The following is a 17213-nucleotide window of genomic DNA, read 5'->3' as shown; positions in this document are numbered from 1 at the left end:
TGGCAAGAAAGGACGCACCTCGGACTTTCTTGCCTTTTTGTGATCGAAAGGACTGCATTTGGTAATACGGTGCTTTCTTAGGTTGTGAGGAAACATATGGCAAAAAATTTGACTTTCCAGCAGTAGCTGTGGAGACCAGGTCCGAGAGACCCTCCCCAAACAATTCCTCACCCTTGTAAGGTAAAACCTCCATGTGCCTTTTTGAGTCGGTATCACCTGTCCATTGCAGAGTCCACAGGACCCTTCTGGCAGAAATCGACATAGCATTTATTCTAGAGCCCAGTAGACTAATGTCTCTTTGAGCATCTCTCATATATAGGACAGCGTCTTTTATATGCCCCAGGGTCATTAATATAGTATCCTTGTCTAAGGTATCAAGTTCCTCAGATAAGGTATCCGTCCATGCTGCTACATCACTACACACCCAGGACGACGCAATTGGCGGCCTTAGTAAGGTACCTGAATGTGTATAAATGGACTTCAGGGTACCCTCTTGCTTTCTATCAGCAGCATCTTTTAGGGTGGCCGTATCCTGTGACGGCAGGGCTACCCTCTTGGATAAGCGTGTTAAAGCTTTGTCCACCCTAGGGGAGGATTCCCAGCGTAACCTGTCCGTTGGCGGGAAAGGATACGCCATAAGCATCCGTTTGGAAATCTGCAGTTTTTTATCTGGAGATTCCCAAGCCTTTCCACATAACTCATTTAGCTCGTGTGAAGGGGGGAAGGTCACCACCTGCCTTTTTTCCCCATACATATGAACCCTCTTGTCAGGGACTGGGGTTTCCTCTGTGATGTGCAACACATCCTTAATTGCTATAATCATATAACGGATGGATTTAGCCAATTTAGGCTGTAACTTTGCATCATCGTAATCGACACTGGAGTCAGAATCCATGTCGGTATCAGTGTCAACAATTTGGGATAGTGGGCGCTTCTGAGACCCTGACGGCCTCTGCGACATAGGATCAGGCACGGGCTGAGACCCTGACTGTCCTAAGGCTTCAGCTTTATCTAACCTTTTATGCAAGGAATCAACATTATCATTTAAAACCTTCCACATATCCATCCAATCAGGTGTCGGCGCCGTCGGCGGAGACACCACATTCATTTGCTCCCGCTCTGTTTCCACATAGCCTTCCTCATCAGACATGTCGACACAAGCGTACCGACACACCACACACACAGGGAATGCTCTTTTTGAAGACAGTTCCCCCCACAAGGCCCATTGGAGAGACAGAGAGAGAGTATGCCAGCACACACCCCAGCGCTATATAGCCCAGGAATAACACAGTAACTTAATGTTAACCCAGTAGCCGCTGTGATAATGATTTTTGCGCCTAATTATGTGCCCCCCCCCCCTCTCTTTTTACCCTCTTCTACCGTGTATCTGCTGGGGAGAGCCTGGGGAGCTTCCTCTCAGCAGAGCTGTGGAGAAAAAATGGCGCTGGTGAGTGCTGAGGAAGAAGCCCCGCCCCCTCAGCGGCGGGCTTCTTTCCCGCTTTAATGTACAATATTTTGAAGGGGGCTCATACATATATACAGTGCCCAACTGTATATATGCAAAACTTTTGCCAAGAGGTCCTAATTGCTGCCCAGGGCACCCCCCCCTCCCCCGCCCCCCCCTGCGCCCTTACAGTGACTGGAGTATGTGGGTGTGTGTGGGAGCAATGGCGCACAGCTGCAGTGCTGTGCGCTACCTCAGTGAAGACTTGAGTCTTCTGCCGCCGATTTCGAAGTCTTCTTGCTTCTTATGCTACTCTAGTCCAGTAGCCTAAGAAGCCGGACCTAGCTTCAGAGAGTAGAGCTGCTTCTCTCCCCTCAGTCCCACGATGCAGGGAGTCTGTTGCCAGCAGCTCCCTGAAAATAAAAAACCTAACAAAATACTTTCTTACAGCAAGCTCAGGAGAGCTCACTGAACAGCACCCAACTCGTCCAGGCACAGATTCAAACTGAGGTCTGGAGGAGGGACATAGAGGGAGGAGCCAGAGCACACCAGAGTCTAAATTCTTTCCTAAAGTGCCCATGTCTCCTGCGGAGCCCGTCTATTCCCCATGGTCCTTACGGAGTCCCCAGCATCCACTAGGACGTTAGAGAAACAATGAGGTATGCGGGCACAATTTTCCAAACGCACCCAACGGTTTTAACATGGAGACACTGCCGGATAAAAGAGGCTGAGCTACAACCCCAAATTGGTCTGCAGTGGACAGACAGCCAGATCTATATGTGTGAGACCAGACGTGCACGGCACTACCAAGGAAGACCGCCCACTGCGAATCACCTTGGTGGGAAGTCGCCCCGGAACATCTATTAGAACCTAAATGTCATTAAATGTCATATTAGACACAGTCAATCCCGTTGTGATTACTATGAAAGATTCTTTTATTCTGACTGAATGGTATATATATTCATATGCCTCACTGTTTCCAGAGCGACCTAAACAGAGGAGTGCCATATACTGTAGTTAACATTCCCGAAAAGCCCACTGAGTACATAAGATGAGCTAAAAAGGTTCTTCATGCCTTGAAGACATGATGCATAGCTGTGCCTGCCATACAACACTCACCTTTCCTTCCAAGTTCAGCTGCTGCATCTCTTGCTCACTGTTCCCAATGCCGATGAAGGCACACGGCTGAGACTCCTGCTCCGAGCAGCCATCTCTCTCCATCTGTTCTTTCTTTTTCTTCCATCCACTACCCATGAGATACACACAGGGAGGAGGGCAAAAAAACCTGCGAGAGACAGTCACCGATTCAGTAATGCTCATTAGTTGCTGTATTACAGAGGAATAGCACTCGTGACCACACACCAGAGACACCTGCAGTCACCGATTCAGTAATGCTCATTAGTTGCTGTATTACAGAGGAATAGCACTCGTGACCACACACCTGCAGATACCATTTCTGCGCAATCAGAAAACGTCACCACAACACTGGGGCCTGACCAATTCTGTCCCCCCATCCCAATGGTCACCCCTAAACAAAATACATGTAAGGAATTTGAATTAAAAAGTTGGGGGGTTTTTTGTTTGTTTTTTAGAACTGCCGCACCATGAAATCTCAACCTACTGCATCACTTGCTACACTCTCACTAGACTGGGAGGAAAATCCCACTCATTACAAGTGATCATGGTGATCCCTCCATGTTATGGGGACCAACGTGAGCCACAAAAGTACCTAGAAACTTCATGTTCAGCATTTCATTCACTTTTAAAATATACTTAGGTTGTCCACAAGATGGCAATCTCGTCTAAATGATAACTAACCAGTTACCAGCACGCGGAGCTCCTCAGTGAGCGCTAGCTACAGAACACATTTCAAATGAATCAGTAGAAGGAGGATTTTCCGAATGGCTAACCTACATCAGCAGCCTTACAAAAGCAGAAACCCAAAACATCTTGGTTGCTCATTACAGAGGAGGTGAAATAGGATACAACATAGAACATGATTATTTTGCTTTACGTGATCAATGAAATGTACAGATGGCCATTGCATTTATGACTCTGTAATGATCCTGAAGCCGTTCCTAGCAGCCATCGTGTACAAAATACTAAATCATTGGGCAAGAAGCTGGCAGGAGCTGGGTTAGGACTGTGCCAGGATTTTACATTCATTTTTTTTCTCTGAAAACTGTCCTGTAGAACAGGAATGTAAGGTCATCTTCCAAAAGCTTTTCTACAAACACATTCTGACTAGCTGTTTATGCTTCATACTAAAACTTACAAAATACTAAAAAAGGGAGGCTGGAGGCAAAGAAAACCCCAATAAAAACATGAACACTCTGTTAGTAATTACTCCCATTCTATGTTTCCAATCCGTATTTGCAGTATTATTCTGATAGGTAGGGTATACGGTATACCATTTGCGTTTTTTTGGGGGTTCTTTTTATATTTTCTGCTATGAAAAAAATCCTTCTGTTCAGTATGTTTTACTTAAGGTGGGTACACACAAGACGATGTGATCGGTGATCAGCTATGCCTAGTGTTTCCCCTCCCGGGCCGCCCGATGGCGGGCATACACACTGTGTGATATCGCTTGCGATACCGCACAGTGACATCATGCCGCGGCCGGCCAGAGCATTCAGCTTTGGACAATGAGTCCAAGGCCGAGGATTGTTAACGACCCATGGGGTTGAGCATCGCTCATTGTCAGCTGCATACATACTGGGCGATACAGTAAACTACAACGCTCAGGAGGGGGGAACTAGCGATATAGTTTACTATATTAAGTGTGTAGGCACCTTTATTAACATATAAATATTCCGTAATAAACAGAAGAGCCGACTGCTCTTAAACAGTGGCCCTTTGTAAGCAGAGTCATAACAGTGGGAGATGAGTGGGCTGATCACGCGGAAGGGCATGTACCCGGCCACTTGTGTAGTGATGGTGGCATCTTATAGCGGCAGATAGACTGCAGGGTTCCGCTCCATTCCACACACTGATGCAGGAGTAACAGTACAGCAGCACAATTTATAGGAAGTCCTTTCACTCATTGTGGGGCTGATTTATTAAGCTCGGTGAAGTGATAAAGTGGAAGGTGATAAAGGATCAGTCAGCTCCTGTCATTTTTCAAACCCAGCCTGTGACATGGCAGTTACATAGAAACATAGAATTTCACGGCAGATAAGAACCACTTGGCCCATCTAGTCTGCCCATTTTTTTTATCCTTTAGGTAATCGCAACCCTTTTTGAACCTTAATTCTTTGTAAGGATATTCATATGCCTATCCCAAGCATGTTTAAATTGCTCTACAGTCTTAGCCTCTACCACAAACGAATCTGCTTGAAGCGCCTAAAAATATTGATAAGTGATTCAAACAACAGTGGGGCGCAGCCAAAGAAGCACTGTGTATGTGCCTCTGATAGTTTATGCACAAAGAAAAAGGAAAAAATTAGCTGCGCCTACAGTGTTGTTAGTATACCAAATTTATGGAGAGCTGACAAACAAGAAAATATATAAATATATTTATTAAAATAATAACACACCAATAAAAAACTATTACACAGATATGTAAAGCTTCTAAATTTACATGTACTCTGAAAACCGTAGATATATCTAATGAGCAGTATCCACAGAAAAAATGTTGGAACAATGTGTTGAATATTAACTCAGTGCAAATGAAAGTTTGTAACACTGTTTAAAAATTGTAACATTATACATCCATGCTTAATGAATTGTATCACTTGAAGGAAGTAACTCACTGGCAAAAATTAGCTACAGGTGCAGAGGCAACATGCACACTACAGCTTGAAAAGACAAGTTCTGACAAAAAATGATAGCAATTAGTGCTGTATAATTATCTGTCCTGGGGCTATAGACACCGAGCGTCCTCGGTGAAGTCCGCTACAGCTCACTAATTGTTTAAACGGTGAAAGAAAGAAATGAGCTGAGTAGCTCTAGCAGAGGCTGCTGTATATTTACCGGCGTCTTTGAAGTGGTTTAGCCAGGAACTTCAGGTAGTCTCTCAAGGGCTGAGGAGAATCCGTTAATGTCCACTTATAAAAGGTAGCCAGTGTTGGTAATCAGAAGTGCTGCTGACTGGGTAAATGAGCCGTGCAGTGGCCAGAAAAGACGTGTGCTGGCTGTTTACACGGAGAAACCCTTGGTAGCTGTGGGTACCGTGATACAGCGTTGACCGCAGTCGTCCTTAATTGCCGGGAGAACCCTCTGCTGGCTGTAGGCGCCGTGCAATGGCGCTGGCCGGAGCCGCCGTTATATGCAGGGATTTCGTCACGTGACGAAACGCGTTAGACTCCTCCCCTAACTCTGATCACAGACTACTGAACTCTATCCACTGATACCGTTGATTCACGGGGACACGTCCTGTCATTCTATAGAAGATTCCCCTGATTCGCAAGAGGCTGCTCCGGCTCACGTTACCATCTGGCACTCCAACTCACACTTCCAGTGGCTGCTATCCCATTGCTGAAAATCCCTGCATACAACGGCGGCTCCGGCCAGCGCCATTGCACGGCGCCTACAGCCAGCAGAGGGTTCTCCCGGCAATTAAGGACGACTGCGGTCAACGCTGTATCACGGTACCCACAGCTACCAAGGGTTTCTCCGTGTAAACAGCCAGCACACGTCTTTTCTGGCCACAGCCACTGCACGGCTCATTTACCCAGTCAGCAGCACTTCTGATTACCAACACTGGCTACCTTTTATAAGTGGACATTAAAGGATTCTCCTCAGCCCTTGGGAGACTACCCGAAGTTCCTGGCTAAACCACTTCAAAGACGCCGGTAAATATACAGCAGCCTCTGCTAGAGCTACTCAGCTCATTTCTTTCTTTCACCGTTTAAACAATTAGTGAGCTGTAGCGGACTTCACCGAGGACGCTCGGTGTCTATAGCCCCAGGACAGATAATTATACAGCACTAATTGCTATCATTTTTTGTCGGGACTTATATGTCTTTTCAAGCTGTAGTGTGCATGTTGCCTCTGCACCTGTAGCTAATTTTTGCCAGTGAGTTACTTCCTTCAAGTGATACAATTCATTAAGCATGGATGTATAATGTTACAATTTTTAAACAGTGTTACAAACTTTCATTTGCACTGAGTTAATATTCAACACATTGTTCCAACATTTTTTCTGTGGATACTGCTCATTAGATATATCTACGGTTTTCAGAGTACATGTAAATTTAGAAGCTTTACATATCTGTGTAATAGTTTTTTATTGGTGTGTTATTATTTTAATAAATATATTTATATATTTTCTTGTTTGTCAGCTCTCCATAAATTTGGTATACTAACAACACTGTAGGCGCAGCTAATTTTTTCCTTTTTCTTAGCCTCTACCACCTCTGATGGGAGGCTATTCCACTAGGATCTGATTGGCTGGTACTTTATCACCTTCCACTTTATCACTTCACCGAGCTTAATAAATCTGCCCCTGTGTTTCTTATGCTGATGAGAGCGTTCCTCCATCATCATAGGCAGCCAGAGCAGTAAATAAATGTGCTTGCTAACAGTTACATGAGAGCATACATAAAATAAGAATTTACTTACCGATAATTCTATTTCTCATAGTCCGTAGTGGATGCTGGGGACTCCGTCAGGACCATGGGGAATAGCGGCTCCGCAGGAGACAGGGCACATCTAAAGAAAGCTTTTAGGATCACATGGTGTGTACTGGCTCCTCCCCCCATGACCCTCCTCCAAGCCTCAGTTAGGTACTGTGCCCGGACGAGCGTACACAATAAGGAAGGATCCTGAATCCCGGGTAAGACTCATACCAGCCACACCAATCACACTGTACAACATGTGATCTGAACCCAGTTAACAGTATGATAACAAACGAAGTAGCCTCTGAAAAGATGGCTCACAACAATAATAATAACCCGATTTTTGTAACAATAACTATGTACAAGTATTGCAGACAATCCGCACTTGGGATGGGCGCCCAGCATCTACTACGGACTATGAGAAATAGAATTATCGGTAAGTAAATTCTTATTTTCTCTAACGTCCTAGTGGATGCTGGGGACTCCGTCAGGACCATGGGGATTATACCAAAGCTCCCAAACGGGCGGGAGAGTGCGGATGACTCTGCAGCACCGAATGAGAGAACTCCAGGTCCTCCTTAGCCAGAGTATCAAATTTGTAAAATTTTACAAACGTGTTCTCCCCTGACCACGTAGCTGCTCGGCAAAGTTGTAATGCCGAGACCCCTCGGGCAGCCGCCCAAGATGAGCCCACCTTCCTTGTGGAGTGGGCCTTTACAGATTTAGGCTGTGGCAGGCCTGCCACAGAATGTGCAAGTTGGATTGTGCTACAGATCCAACGCGCAATCGTCTGCTTAGACGCAGGAGCACCCATCTTGTTGGGTGCATACAATATAAACAACGAGTCAGATTTTCTGACTCCAGCTGTCCTTGAAATATATATTTTTAATGCTCTGACAACGTCCAGTAACTTGGAGTCCTCCAAGTCGCTAGTAGCCGCAGGCACCACAATAGGCTGGTTCAAGTGAAAAGCCGAAACCACCTTAGGGAGAAAATGAGGACGTGTCCGCAGTTCTGCCCTGTCCGAATGGAAAATCAGATATGGGCTTTTGTACGATAAAGCCGCCAACTCTGAAACTCTCCTGGCTGAAGCCAGGGCCAGTAGCATGGTTACTTTCCATGTAAGATACTTCAAATCTACAGATTTGAGAGGCTCAAACCAATGAGATTTGAGAAAATCCAAAACTACGTTTAGATCCCACGGTGCCACTGGGGGCACAATCGGGGGCTGTATATGTAGTACACCCTTGACAAAAGTTTGTACTTCAGGCACTGAAGCCAATTCCTTCTGGAAGAAGATTGATAAGGCCGAAATTTGAACTTTAATAGACCCCAATTTTAGGCCCATAGACAATCCTGCCTGCAGGAAATGTAAGAATCGACCCAATTGAAATTCTTCCGTTGGGGCCTTCTTGGCTTCACACCACGCAACATATTTTCTCCAAATGCGGTGATAATGTTGTGCGGTCACTTCCTTCCTAGCCTTAATCAAGGTAGGAATAACTTCCTCTGGAATGCCCTTTTCTTTTAGAATCCGGCGTTCAACCGCCATGCCGTCAAACGCAGTCGCGGTAAGTCTTGGAACATACAAGGTCCCTGCTGAAGCAGATCCCTTCTTAGAGGTAGAGGCCACGGATCCTCCGTGAGCATCTCTTGAAGTTCCGGATACCAAGTTCTTCTTGGCCAATCCGGAGCCACTAGTATTGTTCTTACTCCCCTTTTCCGAATAATTCTCAGTACCTTTGGTATGAGAGGCAGAGGAGGAAACACATACACTGACTGGTACACCCATGGTGTTACCAGAGCGTCCACAGCTATTGCCTGAGGGTCTCTTGACCTGGCGCAATATCTGTCCAGTTTTTTGTTGAGGCGAGACGCCATCATATCCACCTTTGGTTTTTCCCAACGGTTCACAATCATGTGAAAAACTTCCGGATGAAGTCCCCACTCTCCCGGGTGAAGGTCGTGTCTGCTGAGGAAGTCTGCTTCCCAGTTGTCCACTCCCGGGATGAACACTGCTGACAGTGCTATGACATGATTTTCCGCCCAGCGAAGAATCCTTGCAGCTTCTGTCATTGCTCTTCTGCTTCTCGTGCCGCCTTGTCTGTTTACGTGGGCGACTGCCGTGATGTTGTCCGACTGGATCAACACCGGCTGACCCTGAAGCAGCGGTTTTGCCAAGCTTAGAGCATTGTATATCGCTCTTAGCTCCAGTATATTTATGTGAAGAGACGTCTCCAGGTCTGACCATACACCTTGGAAGTTTCTTCCCTGTGTGACTGCTCCCCAGCCCCGTAGGCTGGCATCCGTAGTCACCAGGACCCAGTCCTGTATGCCGAACCTGCGGCCCTCTAACAGATGGGCACTCTGCAACCACCACAGGAGAGACAACCTTGTTCTTGGTGACAGTGTTATCCGCTGATGCATGTGCAGATGCGATCCGGACCATTTGTCCAGCAGATCCCACTGAAATGTTCGTGCATGGAATCTGCCGAATGGAATTGCTTCGTAAGAAGCCACCATCTTTCCCAGTACTCTTGTGCATTGATGTACTGACACAGTTCCTGGTTTTAGGAGGTTCCTGACCAGTTCGGATAACTCCCTTGCTTTCTCCTCCGGGAGAAACACCTTTTTCTGAACCGTGTCCAGAATCATTCCCAGGAACAGCAGACGTGTTGTCGGGGTCAATTGAGATTTTGGAAGATTCAGAATCCACCCGTGTTGCTGAAGCACTACTTGGGTTAGTGCTACACCGACTTCCAGCTGTTCTCTGGACTTTGCCCTTATCAGGAGATCGTCCAAGTAAGGGATAATTAATACGCCTTTTCTTCGTAGAAGAACCATCATTTCGGTCATTACCTTGGTAAAGACCCGAGGGGCCGTGGACAAACCAAATGGCAGCGTTTGAAACTGATAATGACAGTCTTGTATCACGAACCTGAGATACCCTTGGTGTGAGGGGTAAATTGGGACATGCAGATAAGCATCTTTTATGTCCAGGGACACCATGAAGTCCCCTTCTTCCAGATTCGCTATCACTGCTCTGAGTGACTCCATCTTGAACTTGAATTTCTGTATGTACAGGTTCAAGGATTTCAGATTTAGAATAGGTCTTACCGAACCGTCCGGCTTCGGTACCACAAATAGTGTGGAATAATACCCCTTTCCCTGTTGTAGGAGGGGTACCTTGACTATCACCTGCTGAGAATACAGCTTGTGAATGGCTTCCAATACCGTCGTCCTTTCTGAGGGAGACGTTGGTAAAGCAGACTTTAGGAACCGGCGAGGGGGAGACCTTTCGAACTCCAACATGTAACCCTGAGATACTATCTGCAGGATCCACGGGTCCACCTGTGAGCGAGCCCACTGATTGCTGAAAATCTTTAGTCGACCCCCCACCGCTCCTGAGTCCGCTTGTAAAGCCCCAGCGTCATGCTGATGGCTTTGTAGAACCCGGGGCGGGCTTCTGGTCCTGGGCAGGGGCTGCTTGCTGCCCTCTCTTACCCTTTCCTCTGCCTCGCGGCAGATAAGACTGTCCTTTTGCTCGCTTGTTTTTATAGGAGCGAAAGGACTGCGGCTGAAAAGACGGTGTCTTTTTCTGTTGGGAGGGGGTCTGAGGTAAAAAAGTGGATTTGCCGGCAGTTGCCGTGGCCACCAGATCCGATAGACCGACCCCAAATAATTCCTCTCCTTTATATGGCAACACTTCCATATGCCTTTTGGAATCCGCATCACCTGACCACTGTCGCGTCCATAAACTTCTTCTGGCAGATATGGACATCGCACTTACTCTTGATGCTAGAGTACAAATATCCCTCTGAGCATCTCGCATATAAAGAAACGCATCCTTTAATTGCTCTAGAGTCAATAAAATACTGTCCCTATCCAGGGTATCAATATTTTCAGTCAGGGAATCCAACCACACTACCCCAGCACTGCACATCCAGGCTGAGGCTATTGCCGGTCGCAGTATAACACCAGTATGAGTGTATATACTTTTCAGGTTAGTTTCCAGCCTCCTATCCGCTGGATCCTTGAGGGCGGCCGTATCAGGAGACGGCAACGCCACTTGCTTTGATAAACGTGTGAGCGCCTTATCCACCCTAGGGGGTGTTTCCCAGCGCGTCCTAACCTCTGGTGGGAAAGGGTATAATGCCAATAACTTCTTAGAAATTAGCAGTTTTCTATCTGGGTTAACCCACGCTTCATCACACACGTCATTCAATTCCTCTGATTCTGGAAAAGCTACAGGTAGTTTTTTCACCCCCCACATAATACCCCTTTTTGAGGTACCAGCAGTATCAGAGATCTGCAAAGCCTCCTTCATTGCCGTGATCATATAACGTGTGGCCCTGTTGGAAAATACGTTTGTTTTTTCACCGTCGACACTAGATTCATCTGTGTCGGTACCCGTGTCGACTGACTGAGGTAAGGGACGTTTTACAGCCCCTGACGGTGTCTGAGACGCCTGAGCCGGTACTGACTGGTTTTCCGGCCGTCTCATTTCGTCTACTGACTTTTGTAATGTACTAACATTATCACGTAATTCCATAACTAAAGCCATCCATTCCGGTGTCGACTCCCTAGGGGGTGACATCACCATTACCGGCAATTGCTCTGCCTCCACACCAACATCGTCCTCATACATGTCGACACACACGTACCGACACACAGCAGCCACACAGGGAATGTCTAATCGAAGACAGGACCCCCTTAGCCCTTTGGGGAGACAGAGGGAGAGTTTGCCAGCACACACCAAAAGCGCTATAAATGTATATAAACAACCCTAAAAGGTGTTGTTTTTGTTATAAGCGCTTTTAATATATATAAATATCGCCAATTTATGCCCCCCTTCTCTTTGTTACCCTGTTTCTGTAGTGCAGTGCAGGGGAGAGTCCTGGGAGCCTTCCTCACAGCGGAGCTGAGCAGGAAAATGGCGCTGAGTGCTGAGGAGAATAAGCTCCGCCCCTTTTCCGGCGGGCTTTTCTCCCGGGTTTTGAGAAATCTGGCCTGGGTTAAATACATACATATAGCCTTAATGGCTATATGTGATGTATTCTTTGCCACTAAAGGTATTTAATATTGCTGCCCAGGGCGCCCCCAGCAGCGCCCTGCACCCTCCGTGACTGGTCAGTGAGAAGTGTGTAGCAACAAAGGCGCACAGCTGCCGTGCTGTGCGCTACCTTCATGAAGACTGAAGAGTCTTCTGCCGCCTGTTTCCGGACCTCCGATCTTCAGCATCTGTAAGGGGGGTCGGCGGCGCGGCTCCGGGACGAACCCCAGGATGACCTGTGTTCCGACTCCCTCTGAAGCTATGTCCAGTAGCCTAAGACTCCAATCCATCCTGCACGCAGGTGAGTTGAAAATCTCTCCCCTAAGTCCCTCGATGCAGTGAGCCTGTTGCCAGCAGGACTCACTGAGATTTAAAACCTAAAAAAACTTTTTCTAAGCAGCTCTTTAAGAGAGCCACCTAGATTGCACCCTGCTCGGACGGGCACAAAAACCTAACTGAGGCTTGGAGGAGGGTCATGGGGGGAGGAGCCAGTACACACCATGTGATCCTAAAAGCTTTCTTTAGATGTGCCCTGTCTCCTGCGGAGCCGCTATTCCCCATGGTCCTGACGGAGTCCCCAGCATCCACTAGGACGTTAGAGAAATTACATTTACCATTTAGTGCAAATAGGAAGTACAATCACATTCACCTCATGTTACAAAAGCAATGTGACAATTGATCATTCTCCCGACTCGAGATGTAGGGATTTGTGGAAAGCAAAGTGTGGGTAAGATTTGCTCCCCAGCACCCAAGTTGCTATTTGAACTGGGTTTTTTTTTTTTTTTAAACAAAATTTCCAAAAATTATAGACGTGTCCCCTTACAACTTTGCCCCACACTACAAGTCATGTTACACAACGCGTGAATGTTGTGCGACTCGGTAGCGCAGAGCGTCTTTTTTCCATCTTTTGCAGCGAAAATGCGTCTTACACACAAAGTTATGCAGCTTCTGCCGATTGAAAGGATATATGCAGCATGCCTTTATCCTGTATTCTAAGTGTGACTGCATTTAAATACAAAACGCTATGCTGTAACGTGGCATTTCGGATGCAGATACAGCCACTATTACACACAGAATATAGGCATGCTGCATATCATTTTAAATCAGCAGAAGCTCATGCATCCTATTGCATTACATTGCGTCTAAGACACATTTCCGTGGCAAAAGACGCAAAAAAAAAACCCAAAAAAACTTTGCTACCTAATCCCGCCATGCCATGGCGCGACTTGAAGGGCTGTTTAGCGTGACTGCAGAAAAGGATGAAAGAGAACACATTTGTAATTTTTATATAAGAACCAATGTAAATACATTGTTCAGTGTATGTATAATCTTCCAAATCTACAAGAGACAGCTAAAGCCCCTCCCACCACGTCATTAGGAGTCACGGGATCAGATACAGGTTGAAATGTGGATACTACGTCTGGGCAGACAGTGCCACCGACCAGTGACCGTGTGACCAATTTTGCTAAGCAAATACTTGCCAATTGGTCGCAAAATATACATGCCCAGATATCACAACTGGGCAGGCATTTAAATTTGTCCGTCTAGTTGTGATGTCCCTATCGGCGGTTGCTGCGGCCAGTATAACGGGTTGGTTAATCAGTCGCTCGTACACACAGGCAGATGAACCCTATACTTGTAAGATATATCTGTATCTGCTGTGATGCAGGTCCAACACAATAGGTCTGAATAATGCCGTTCACAGATATATTGGGTGTCAACACGAGCATATACCCTTAACAATATATTGCTTGTCTGTTGTAGGAACAATATATTGCATTGTGTGTACCCAGCATAGGGGACAGCTGCATCAATCATATTGTAGCTATTATCTAGTACATTCTAGAAAATGATAGCTAGAATCTGATTGTTTATATGGGTAACGCTTCCATTTTGTCTCTCACTAAATTACCATAACAATACTAACTCCGGCTCCATCTATGCATCAGTCTATCCACATGCTGCATTTATTCAGGGCAAATCTGCCAAGATATCAGTCACACTTACCGGTTTCTATGTAATTAACCAATCTTGTATTTTTACCAGTGGCAGCTGCAACGGAGTCCAAAATTCAAAGACGGGAGCCACACACTGCTGTCCAGGACACACTGGCAGTTGGTGTAGCTCCCCTATTTGAATTGTGGACTGCGCTGCACCCCCACCTCTGCCACTGATTATTACTATTTTGTTCCCGATTCTAAGGTGCAACTGAATATGCTATTATTATTATAAAGTGTGTTTAATTAATAAAGCACCACCCGTTCACCATGGTAACCTGTTGTACAGGAGCGAAACAGACCTTGGTGACATATTTGCATAAAACATAGTTTATACCCTAAACAGTACAATTAGTCAAATACTTACTAGTCTAATGCATAATTAATCATGGCATATTAACCCTTTGCTGGTTCATTTTTTATCAAATGACAGAAAGCACCCTCTAGCAGATTTTTAGATAACTAAACCCTTCCACTTGTAAAGTAAATTAACCTGACAGTTCCTTGAAGTCATTTTTAATGGTCAGTAAAGAGGTGCAACAGTCCTTATGCAAACACCGTGACATTAGTGCAAACTTCTATCTACGGTGTGGACAAAAGGTAGAAAGTGACACAGAGTCCTCTTAGCTCACAAAAACAGAATTCAATAAGATATATTTACACAAACGTGAGAATTATCTGAATTACTGAATCTGTCCCTAGAGATGGAACCTCTGTGACCTACCTGCCACAGGGTGATTTCCTTGAGTTGTCATAAAATTGAATGATTTTAGCAAAGTACAAAAACTGTTACTGCTAACATATCTAGAGAGAACACTGCAGGGAAATCTGTAACCATTTAGCAAGGCTGTGTAATTCCAGACATGGCCACCAACAGAGTAAACATATTATATGCACAGAGGTATCCGTAAATTGAGAACAAATTGTGGGAAATAAAGATGTATCAACTGCGACCAATTAATTAGCTAGTATTAATCTTTTGTTGAAAGAATATACAACTGTCATGTCGGGTCCGGTATGAATTACCGGCAGCCCGGGATGCTCGCCACGCTGCAGGCACGGTGGCTCGCCACAGGTTACATTCTCCATTTATTGGTGTCATGGATACCCACAGAGGGAGAATAGCCTGTGGCGCCGGTATTCCGGCAGCGGGATTCCACCGCTTGTCCAGATTCCTGCGTTGGCATTGTGACCGCTAGGTTCCCTACTAGCGGTATTTTAACCGCTTCCCGTCATGTCTATGTATGCTTTGCACAGTTATGTATTGTGTGTATTTCAATTGCAGCACAGTGTTTGTTGTTAGAGATGACATTTGGGACAGACAATGTTACTTTGAATACAGTTACTGTCATGCTGGTAAGACAATAAACTAACCCCCCCCCCCCCCCGCGCGCGCCAACGCACATCCTCATTGGCTAAAGAAGGTCCACAATATACAAGTATTATTCCCAGCCTCAGTTACACTGCTAAGATGTCGCTTTGTTAAGTTTCCAGGATAATAATAATGCCTATCCTCACTGCTTACCAAAAAGCGTATTGTATAAGCCAGTTTACTTCCACCAACAGCACAGAGGAAAGTTAACACATACTAAAAACTTAGACACTTTTTGCATATAGGCCTACTATTAAATACTTTGTCACAAATGTATCATTAAAACATTGAAAATAGTAATTTTAGATTAAGCAGAGTATTTATCAAAGCTTGGAGAGATATAAAACTGTGAGAGATAAAGTAGCAACCAAGCAGCTCTTGACAATTTTTAAACACAGCCTGTAAAATGTAAGGCAGAACCGGATTGGCTAGAACTTTTTCTGATATGTTTTTGGGCATATTCAGTTGATGTGTGACACTGAAGTGGTATTGGAAATTTCACCTTGTTTATATGCAGATTCAGTGATGATAGAAGGGATAACATTTGTGTTACAATAGTAAATTTATATTTTCATTTGGATTGTGTTACTTTTCGAGTGTAACCATACCAGGTTTATAGTTTTTTCTTTGCATACAAGTGTTTTCAACCTTATACATAGGCTGATATAAGGCAGTAGACCAATACAATCATACAACAGAGTGTCATAAAAAGGAATAATGCTAATTTGGGTCTCTGCTTGGCCTTAATTTGTTATCTAGAGTAGACCTTGCTATAGTCTATGTGAGCCATAAGTATTAGGCATTTCATAGGATAATGAGGATTATAGCAGCAATGTAGCAGAATGTATTGTTCTATCCCTATTTATTGGTTTTGCAGATTCCAACACTTTTCTCTTTTGTATATTTGTGTATTTGTCACCTATCCTTGTACATCACATCTTCCCAAACTCCGCCATTACAGTTCAGGTTTTATTGATATTTTTAACCACGCTTGAGTCCAGAATGGTTAATCAAATTAACTGAGGTACTAATTTAGTCACCTGTGCTCAAGCACGGATATCCTTAAAACCTGGACTTTGAAGGAAACTGTTTTACGTAAACCACATTGGGCAAAATTCAAATGTTATTCCCGACAGCAGCCACTAGATGGCGATGAATGGGGCTGATCAAATGCAGCTCCACTCAGGTGCAAACGGCTGCCGGTGTCTACATTTCATCTCACACCTGCTGGGGGTGGCGAGCTGAAATGTCTGAAAAGTGATCCGCCCAGACGACACTTTTCCCAGTCGTGCCCATTACTTCAGTCAGGATTAGCAGATTTACATGGCTAAAACCAGATACTAATGGGCGCGATCAGCGCAATAGGGAACATCAATGGTATATCGCCCACCCTCCCCCCGTGATCTCTCGTCACTTTAGGCAGCTTATTGTTCTATCCCTATTTATTGGTTTATCAGACTCCCAACACTATTCTCTCTTGTATATTTGTCATCTATCCTTTTATATCACGTCCACCCAAACTCCGCATTACAGTTCAGGTTTTATTGATATTTTCATCCATGCCAGAATGGTTAATCAAATTGATGGAGTTACTACTTTAGTCACCTGTGCTTAAGCACAGATATCCTTAAAACCTGGACTGTAATGGCTGAGGTTGGGAAACCGTTTTACATAAACACATTGATACGCCTTTTCAACTCCCAAATGTCTTGTTGTCAGACTACAACATTGTAAGATCACCACCTCTATATTGCAGAACAATTTTTACATGACAACATATCATTTGTCA

At 45.1% G+C, this 17213-nt stretch overlaps 1 protein-coding gene across 3 annotated transcripts in view; it reads right to left on the bottom strand.

Annotated features, from left to right (window-relative positions):
* Positions 1-17213, bottom strand: part of RBPJ (recombination signal binding protein for immunoglobulin kappa J region) — a 258611-nt gene that overhangs the window by 73107 nt on the left and 168291 nt on the right. For all 3 annotated transcript variants that reach the window (XM_063922124.1, XM_063922134.1, XM_063922145.1), the window contains exon 4: positions 2564-2729. In XM_063922124.1, the coding sequence (XP_063778194.1) occupies positions 2564-2729 (166 nt within the window). The remainder of the gene's footprint in view (positions 1-2563; positions 2730-17213) is intronic.

The sequence above is a fragment of the Pseudophryne corroboree genome, chromosome 1, assembly GCF_028390025.1.
Source record: "Pseudophryne corroboree isolate aPseCor3 chromosome 1, aPseCor3.hap2, whole genome shotgun sequence".
NCBI classification, from domain to species: domain Eukaryota; kingdom Metazoa; phylum Chordata; class Amphibia; order Anura; family Myobatrachidae; genus Pseudophryne; species Pseudophryne corroboree.
Note: the sequence above shows the minus strand (reverse complement) of the source record. Positions and strands in the feature narration are given on the sequence as shown.